The following is a 9,835-nucleotide window of genomic DNA, read 5'->3' as shown; positions in this document are numbered from 1 at the left end:
TTAATAAACTAAGCTTGCCAAGCCTCTAAAAGACTAATCTTACTTTGTAAAATCAGACATATCATTGGTCGCCTCAGACCTATCAGTTGTTAAATACGCGAAGGTATCTAGCTTCTGATTGGTCGCTTTCAAAATATGAATAATCCTTTGTTTATTCAAAAGCGCCATTTGGGACCGTCCATAAACTACGTCACACTCTTATGGGGGGGAGGGGGTTTCTAAATTTGTGACGGTCCGTGACAAGGGGGAGGGAGGGGTTCTTCGATGCGTGACGTCACATTTAGCATTGATTTTGTTACGAAGTCAGTAAGAGGCCGATTGGCTCTCTTATGTTATAGAAGAAGAAAGACAACATTCCACAGACCACCGTTACAATAATTTACCAAAATTGTTATTCCATCATCGCTTAAATAGTAGAAAATTTAAGCAATTATCTACTATTTACACCTTTATATAGCCAATTTAAATAGCGCATTTAAAATAAACAGCGTAAACTCTCTTATGTCTCTGTTTATTCGCCCCTATTATTTGTGAGGATGAATCAAATCCCCCTGCCGATTGAAATGGTTTCGTTTCTTTGGCAAATTTTCTAAATCTCAAGCTCGATTAGTCTGTTTTCGGTGACAGTGTCGAAACCTAAAAAGTGTGCCCCTTTAACTAAACTTTATGGAACTTTTTTGAATCTTATATAAAGCACATCCAGACGTTAAAATTCTAAAGGTCAATCAGAGGGAAGAGAACTTGAATTTTTAGCCGAGCAAAATATTTCTGAGAGGGCGGCATATCACTCAAAAAATTAGTCAAATTAAATTTGTAAATTAAGACAAATCATAGTGCGGAGGGGGGGGGGTTAAAGAAATGTGACGTGGTTTTTAGGGGAGGGGTCTGAGAAAAGCGTGACGAAGCGTGATCTGGGGGGACGGGGGGGTCAAAAAATGCTTTTTTTCGCGTGACGTAGTTTATGGACGGTCCCTTTCAAGTTGTACCGCCATAAATTTCTCTAATTTTAATTGTAAATTAATTAACTTAATGTTAAATTAAATTAAATTAATCTTAAATTAATCAGCCTTTCAAAGATATCGTGAGATATTAACGTAAATACTTGTGTAAATAAACCATCCATAATATAATATAAAAATAGCAATAACCGTTAAGCCTTGGCCCCCCTCTTAATTTGCAATTAATTTTTATATCAAAGCCCAATTACAATCAAATTAGCATTTTTATCTCCTCTTGGTTAACAAATCATGTTTACACAAGTGACAAAGGTTGAATGATATTATATGGAAAAGTATTTGGCGTTCGTTTTATTCTCTCGCTAAGCCTTTGCGTGATCAAAGCAATCAAGGACAGGACTTGGTAGAGAAATTGCTGTTTAGACAGTAATAATGTATATTACAGAGTGTGTATGTGTGTGGCAACATTTTAGAGGTTAGAAAAGAACGCCCAGAATTGTGGTGGCTCCTTTGTTAATGTGATTGATTAAAATGGATTAATGAACTATGCTCACGAAACCACAACATTTTTAAATTAAAATATAACGTTTTTTAATTAAGTTTGTGGTTCATTCAAATTCAAATCAAATATTGTTTAAAATTACTAGGGGCCTAGTTCTATTAAAAACTTCATGAATTAATTTTCTTTATTTTCTTTAGTTCAAATTATAACCACTTGGGGCAGCACTTTCTAGTCCAGAGAAATGTTTTGTCTCTCTCATAACAAAGTGCATTGTTCTCTCACAATAGCGGTTGCTTTTAATTTATTCATAAATAGCATATTTAAACAGTTTTTCTTACATACCCAAGTATCTCTGCTGTTTAATTTAATATTGTATTTTATTTTTTTTTATCGTAAAATACTTTATTTGAAAGTAGTAGTGTTTACATTATTAGGCTTAACGAAGTTTATAGTCTTTTGTTTATGGGTCGTAACCGTGGTAACCAAAATCGATTTTATTTTTCCCGCGTTTTTCGACCTTTTTTATAAATATATAACTCAAATTACTACTTAACATCAGAAAACATTCGTATAATTATTTGAATTAGTTCTTTATTGTAAACTTATATATTTAACAACGGTTTTACACATATTTAAATTTGCCGCCAGTTTGTATACGACAAAACTCAAGGGAAGAGAAAGTGGGCTGTAAATAAGCTAAAGAAGTTAGGCTTAACTTGTTTACCTTTGATCAAGCAGACGATAAAAGTTTCGCGCCAGAGTTTGAGTTTGCATCTCGTACTCCCTGTTTAAATTAGTAATTAAGTACAATAAAATCAATTTAATGCGAAGTATACATTCTTACCAATTACCATACGCGATAAAATCCAAGTTACACGATTCCGGATTTTGTTTCGATAAAGATTTTAAACACGTAACGCCTGAGAAATTACAAAAAGGTAAATATGCCAAGGCTTAGCTTATGACTGCAACATGATTTATCAATCATTTACCCATCACATTTTCCCTAAAATTAGAAACTGGATTAAGTTTGGATGATGTAAATACTGTTTTAAATACAATTATTAACGCCCCTTCACCCCTTAATAAATGCACAACCGGTAACATAAGCCTTCAGAAAGAACAAAGTAGTGAAAGTATTATAACGTTCAGTCAGAAAATAGACCAGATTTTAGGCGGTGGTGTACCTCTTTGTAAAATAACTGAGATTTGTGGGTGCCCTGGTACAGGAAAGACCCAATTATGGTACTATCTTAATTAATTTAATTCCCAAAACTATTAGTAACCCTCTTTACAATGTTTATTTAGTTTACAATTATGTATTGATGTTCAAATTCCAATAACAATGGGTGGTATTGATGGTGAAGCCATATTTATTGATACAGAGAGAACGTTTTTCACTCAAAGACTTATAGAAATCGCGTCAGCCACTGTAGAACATTGTAATTTATATTACTCTAATCAAACTTTAGACCTTAAAGGTATTTTTTTAATTAAATTAAGCTTTAATTAAACAATAATTAGGCCTTTCTTTATAGATTTTACAGTTGATAAAATTTTAAATGGTATTCAATATATAAACTGTAAGAGTTATGTTGAACTTTTAGCAATCGTTAATCAACTACCACAGATTATAGATAAAAATGATAAAGTATGTTTATACAACATTTAAAGTGTTTAAACTAATTTCTTAATTATTATAGATTAAATTAATAATAATAGATAGTATAGCTTTTCATTTCCGTTATGGCTATGATGATACATTCTATAAACGTACAAAAATACTTAATAATGTAGCCAAGTCTTTAATTAAACTTGCAACTCATAAAAATCTAGCTGTAAGTTTTAGATAATTATATATTTAACAGTAACCCGTATTAATTAAGCTATTTTTTCTCTAATGAATCAAGGTAGTTTGGACCAATCAAATGACTACAAAATTTGGTGAAAAACAAATAGTTCTTGTACCATCTTTAGGTGATAATTTCGCCCATAATTGTAATCTCAAATTAATTTTATATTGGGATAATGAAACTAGGAAAGCTTTACTCCAAAAAAGTCCTTTTAATCAAGAGACAGTGGCTCCTTTTCAAATTTTAGTGAGTTTGATGATGATTAATCTGATAGAAATAGGCACACTAACTGTGGAACAGCTTAGCTTGGGTGGGACGCCAAAAAAAGGGGGAGGAACAGTCGGACTGAATTGTAATTGGTTCATCTGTACCCTTCTTAACCAATTAAAATAGAGTCCGCCTGTAATTGGTTCATCTGTAGCCCTTCTTAACCAATCACAATTAAGTCCGCCTATTTCCCCCCCCCCCCTGTAATTGGTTCATCTGTAGCCCTTCTTAACCAATCACAATTAAGTCCGCCTATTTCCCCCCCCCTGTAATTGGTTCATCTGTAGCCCTTCTTAACCAATCACAATTAAGTCCGCCTATTTCCCCCCCCCTGTAATTGGTTCATCTGTAGCCCTTCTTAACCAATCACAATTAAGTCCGCCTATTTCCCCCCCCCCCCTGTAATTGGTTCATCTGTAGCCCTTCTTAACCAATCACAATTAAGTCCGCCTATTTCCCCCCCCCCTGTAATTGGTTCATCTGTAACCCTTCTTAACCAATCACAATTAAGTCCGCCTATTTCCCCCCCCCCTGTAATTGGTTCATCTGTAGCCCTTCTTAACCAATCACAATTAAGTCCGCCTATTTCCCCCCCCTGTAATTGGTTCATCTGTAGCCCTTCTTAACCAATCACAATTAAGTCCGCCTATTTCCCCCCCCTGTAATTGGTTCATCTGTAGCCCTTCTTAACCAATCACAATTAAGTCCGCCTATTTCCCCCCCCCCTGTAATTGGTTCATCTGTAGCCCTTCTTAACCAATCACAATTAAGTCCGCCTATTTCCCCCCCCTGTAATTGGTTCATCTGTAGCCCTTCTTAACCAATCACAATTAAGTCCGCCTATTTCCCCCCCCCCTGTAATTGGTTCATCTGTAGCCCTTCTTAACCAATCACAATTAAGTCCGCCTATTTCCCCCCCCCTGTAATTGGTTCATCTGTAGCCCTTCTTAACCAATCACAATTAAGTCCGCCTATTTCCCCCCCTGTAATTGGTTCATCTGTAGCCCTTCTTAACCAATCACAATTAAGTCCGCCTATTTCCCCCCCCCTGTAATTGGTTCATCTGTAGCCCTTCTTAACCAATCACAATTAAGTCCGCCTATTTCCCCCCCCTGTAATTGGTTCATCTGTAGCCCTTCTTAACCAATCACAATTAAGTCCGCCTATTTCCCCCCCTGTAATTGGTTCATCTGTAGCCCTTCTTAACCAATCACAATTAAGTCCGCCTATTTCCCCCCCCCTGTAATTGGTTCATCTGTAGCCCTTCTTAACCAATCACAATTAAGTCCGCCTATTTCCCCCCCCTGTAATTGGTTCATCTGTAGCCCTTCTTAACCAATCACAATTAAGTCCGCCTATTTCCCCCCCCCCCTGTAATTGGTTCATCTGTAGCCCTTCTTAACCAATCACAATTAAGTCCGCCTATTTCCCCCCCCCCTGTAATTGGTTCATCTGTAGCCCTTCTTAACCAATCACAATTAAGTCCGCCTATTTCCCCCCCCCCCTGTAATTGGTTCATCTGTAGCCCTTCTTAACCAATCACAATTAAGTCCGCCTATTTCCCCCCCTGTAATTGGTTCATCTGTAGCCCTTCTTAACCAATCACAATTAAGTCCGCCTATTTCCCCCCCCCCTGTAATTGGTTCATCTGTAGCCCTTCTTAACCAATCACAATTAAGTCCGCCTATTTCCCCCCCCCCCTGTAATTGGTTCATCTGTAGCCCTTCTTAACCAATCACAATTAAGTCCGCCTATTTCCCCCCCCCCCTGTAATTGGTTCATCTGTAGCCCTTCTTAACCAATCACAATTAAGTCCGCCTATTTCCCCCCCCCCCCCTGTAATTGGTTCATCTGTAGCCCTTCTTAACCAATCACAATTAAGTCCGCCTATTTCCCCCCCTGTAATTGGTTCATCTGTAGCCCTTCTTAACCAATCACAATTAAGTCCGCCTATTTCCCCCCCCCCCCTGTAATTGGTTCATCTGTAGCCCTTCTTAACCAATAACAATTAAGTCCGCCTATTTCCCCCCCTGTAATTGGTTCATCTGTAGCCCTTCTTAACCAATCACAATTAAGTCCGCCTATTTCCCCCCCCCCCTGTAATTGGTTCATCTGTAGCCCTTCTTAACCAATCACAATTAAGTCCGCCTATTTCCCCCCCCCCTGTAATTGGTTCATCTGTAGCCCTTCTTAACCAATCACAATTAAGTCCGCCTATTTCCCCCCCCCCTGTAATTGGTTCATCTGTAGCCCTTCTTAACCAATCACAATTAAGTCCGCCTATTTCCCCCCCCCCTGTAATTGGTTCATCTGTAGCCCTTCTTAACCAATCACAATTAAGTCCGCCTATTCCCCCCCCCCCTGTAATTGGTTCATCTGTAGCCCTTCTTAACCAATCACAATTAAGTCCGCCTATTTCCCCCCCTGTAATTGGTTCATCTGTAGCCCTTCTTAACCAATCACAATTAAGTCCGCCTATTTCCCCCCCCCTGTAATTGGTTCATCTGTAGCCCTTCTTAACCAATCACAATTAAGTCCGCCTATTTCCCCCCCCCCTGTAATTGGTTCATCTGTAGCCCTTCTTAACCAATCACAATTAAGTCCGCCTATTTCCCCCCCCCCTGTAATTGGTTCATCTGTAGCCCTTCTTAACCAATCACAATTAAGTCCGCCTATTTCCCCCCCCCCTGTAATTGGTTCATCTGTAGCCCTTCTTAACCAATCACAATTAAGTCCGCCTATTTCCCCCCCTGTAATTGGTTCATCTGTAGCCCTTCTTAACCAATCACAATTAAGTCCGCCTATTTCCCCCCCCCTGTAATTGGTTCATCTGTAGCCCTTCTTAACCAATAACAATTAAGTCCGCCTATTTCCCCCCCTGTAATTGGTTCATCTGTAGCCCTTCTTAACCAATCACAATTAAGTCCGCCTATTTCCCCCCCCCCCTGTAATTGGTTCATCTGTAGCCCTTCTTAACCAATCACAATTAAGTCCGCCTATTTCCCCCCCCCCTGTAATTGGTTCATCTGTAGCCCTTCTTAACCAATCACAATTAAGTCCGCCTATTTCCCCCCCCCTGTAATTGGTTCATCTGTAGCCCTTCTTAACCAATCACAATTAAGTCCGCCTATTTCCCCCCCCCTGTAATTGGTTCATCTGTAGCCCTTCTTAACCAATCACAATTAAGTCCGCCTATTTCCCCCCCCCCCTGTAATTGGTTCATCTGTAGCCCTTCTTAACCAATCACAATTAAGTCCGCCTATTTCCCCCCCCCCCCTGTAATTGGTTCATCTGTAGCCCTTCTTAACCAATCACAATTAAGTCCGCCTATTTCCCCCCCCCCCTGTAATTAGTTCATCTGTAGCCCTTCTTAACCAATCACAATTAAGTCCGCCTATTTCCCCCCCCCTGTAATTGGTTCATCTGTAGCCCTTCTTAACCAATTAGAATAGAGTCCGCCTATTCCTCCCCCTGTAATTGGTTCATCTGTAGCCCCTCTTAACCAATTAAAATAGAGTCCGCCTATTCCTCCCCTGTAATTGGTTCATCTGTAGCTCTTCTTAACCAATCACAATTAAGTCCGCCTTTTTCCCCCCCTGTAATTGGTTCATCTGTAGCCCTTCTTAACCAATCACAATTAAGTATTAAGTCCGCCTATTTCCCCCCCCCCCTGTAATTGGTTCATCTGTAGCCCTTCTTAACCAATCACAATTAAGTCCGCCTATTTCCCCCCCTGTAATTGGTTCATCTGTAGCCCTTCTTAACCAATCACAATTAAGTCCGCCTATTTCCCCCCCCCTGTAATTGGTTCATCTGTAGCCCTTCTTAACCAATCACAATTAAGTCCGCCTATTTCCCCCCCCCCCTGTAATTGGTTCATCTGTAGCCCTTCTTAACCAATCACAATTAAGTCCGCCTATTTCCCCCCCCCCTGTAATTGGTTCATCTGTAGCCCTTCTTAACCAATTAGAATAGAGTCCGCCTATTCCTCCCCCTGTAATTGGTTCATCTGTAGCCCCTCTTAACCAATTAAAATAGAGTCCGCCTATTCCTCCCCCTGTAATTGGTTCATCTGTAGCCCTTCTTAACCAATTAAAATTGAGTCCGCCTATTCCTCCTCCCCCTGTAATTGGTTCATCTGTAGCCCCTCTTAACCAATTAAAATAGAGTCCGCCTATTCCTCCCCTGTAATTGGTTCATCTGTAGCTCTTCTTAACCAATTAAAATAGAGTCCGCCTATTCCTCCCCCTGTAATTGGTTCATCTGTAGCCTTTCTTAACCAATTAGAATTGAGTCCGCCTATTCCTCCCCTGTAATTGGTTCATCTGTAGCCCTTCTTAACCAATTAAAATAGAGTCCGCCTATTCCTCCCCCTGTAATTGGTTCATCTGTAGCCCTTCTTAACCAATCACAATTGATTCCGCCTATTCCTCCCCCATTTTTTGACGTCCCACCCAACCTAAGTTGTCCCACAGTTAGAGCACCTTTTTCTCTAAAATTTCAAATGATCCTTATTGTTATTTAATTAAGTTAATTAGCCTTTAATTAAAATAATAATCTTTCCAGAGTGTTGGAATTAGAGATATCCCAGTTGATACTGAAAATAAACAACCTTCAAAACGACTAAAGACTTTGCATCACGTGATTCCTTATGTATTTGCGTCACGTGATTCCTTATGTATTTACACCACGTGTTTCTTATATATTTACATCACTTGATTTCTTATATATTTACATCACGTGATTTCTTATATATTTGCATCACGTGAATCCTTATATATTTACAACACGTGAATCCTTATGTATTTACACCACGTGATTCCTTATGTATTTACACCACGTGTTTCTTATATATTTACATCACGTGATTTCTTAAATATTTACATCACGTGATTTCTTATATATTTGCATCACGTCATTCCTTATGTATTTGCATCACGTGATTCCTTATGTATTTGCATCACGTGATTCCTCATGTATTTGCGTCACGTGATTACTTATGTATTTGCGTCACGTGATTACTTATGTATTTGCATCACGTGATTACTTATGTATTTGCATCACGTGATTTCTTATATATTTGCATCACGTGATTCCTTATGTATTTACACCACGTGATTCCTTATGTATTTACACCACGTGATTCCTTATGTATTTACACCACGTGTTTCTTATATATTTACATCACGTGATTTCTTATATATTTACATCACGTGATTTCTTATATATTTACATCACGTGATTTCTTATATATTTGCATCACGTGAATCCTTATATATTTACAACACGTGAATCCTTATGTATTTACACCACGTGTTTCTTATATATTTACACCACGTGTTTCTTATATATTTACATCACGTGATTTCTTATATATTTACATCACGTGATTTCTTATATATTTACATCACGTGATTCCTTATAAATTTGCATCACGTGAATCCTTATATATTTACATCACGTGATTACTTATATAGTTGGATCACGTGATTCGTGACTTTTAATTTTAGATCACGTGATTCGTGACTTTTAATTTTAGATCACGTGATTCGTGACTTTTAATTTTAGATCACGTGATTCGTGACTTTTAATTTTAGATCACGTGATTCGTGACTTTTAATTTTGGATCACGTGATTCGTGACTTTTTCCATAAGTTTTTTGCTTTTCAAACCATAATCCAGGTCTAAATTTGAAGGAATAGAAGTCAATGGGGGGAGGGAAAAGGGGTGGGGTGGGGGTAGGGTTGAATCTGTCGATCTCCATTGGCTGTAATCTATCGGCGGGAATGAGGTCAACCATTGCGGGGGTCGATGCGCGATGCCAAAAGGGTAAGCCCCTATCCTCTTTAATGGATCTATACCTCTATCAATACTGTTTACAACTCGAAATGGGCCCAGAAAACGAAAGTAAATTTTCTTGTCACGGCGGGCCTTAGCTTAACCTCTTTAAATCTGACAGCGAAAACATCGTATCTCGATTTAAACCGTTATTTAAATCGTTATTGTTAAAGTATTGTATTTAACGGTATTGAGGGAAAGCAAACATCCAGGGGGAAGCGAGAAATACATTGTAACGTATTTGCTTTGTAATTAACTTAATTACGCTCGGAATTTAATGATATTTTGATGTAATGGTCTATAGAATGTCTACTTTATTATGGTACTTTCATTTTGTTTCTACTCATTATAAGTCAAAAGATATTAGGGTTTTTAGGTCTATAATTTGATAAATTTAAGTAATTCATGAGAAATTACTG

General features: G+C 38.4%; 1 protein-coding gene across 1 annotated transcript; it reads left to right on the top strand.

The window, feature by feature from the left end:
* The first annotated feature begins 959 nt into the window (after positions 1-959).
* On the top strand, positions 960-8,312 carry LOC149615438 (DNA repair protein RAD51 homolog 3-like). The gene is made up of 7 exons (XM_089857304.1): positions 960-2,396; positions 2,475-2,703; positions 2,767-2,939; positions 2,997-3,109; positions 3,162-3,296; positions 3,369-3,557; positions 8,145-8,312. Exons 1-7 carry the CDS (start codon positions 2,282-2,284, stop codon positions 8,295-8,297), a joined length of 1,107 nt encoding a protein of 368 aa, XP_089713430.1. The 5' UTR covers positions 960-2,281; the 3' UTR covers positions 8,298-8,312.
* The last annotated feature ends 1,523 nt before the right edge of the window (positions 8,313-9,835 follow it).

The sequence above is a fragment of the Phalangium opilio genome, unplaced genomic scaffold (assembly GCF_054372755.1).
Source record: "Phalangium opilio isolate 3A_F unplaced genomic scaffold, DU_Popi_V2 ptg000217l_1, whole genome shotgun sequence".
Classification (NCBI taxonomy): Eukaryota; Metazoa; Arthropoda; class Arachnida; order Opiliones; family Phalangiidae; genus Phalangium; species Phalangium opilio.
Note: the sequence above shows the minus strand (reverse complement) of the source record. Positions and strands in the feature narration are given on the sequence as shown.

What these genes read in the sequence shown, in the direction of transcription:
- LOC149615438 (XM_089857304.1), top strand. Translation starts at nt 2,282, where the DNA reads ATGCGAAGTATACATTCTTACCAATTACCATACGCGATAAAATCCAAG. An exon ending in GCCTGAGAAATTACAAAAAG is followed by an intron (nt 2,397 to 2,474) that starts GTAAATATGCCA and finishes CCCTAAAATTAG; the next exon opens with AAACTGGATTAAGTTTGGAT. An exon ending in CAACTCATAAAAATCTAGCT is followed by an intron (nt 3,297 to 3,368) that starts GTAAGTTTTAGA and finishes TAATGAATCAAG; the next exon opens with GTAGTTTGGACCAATCAAAT.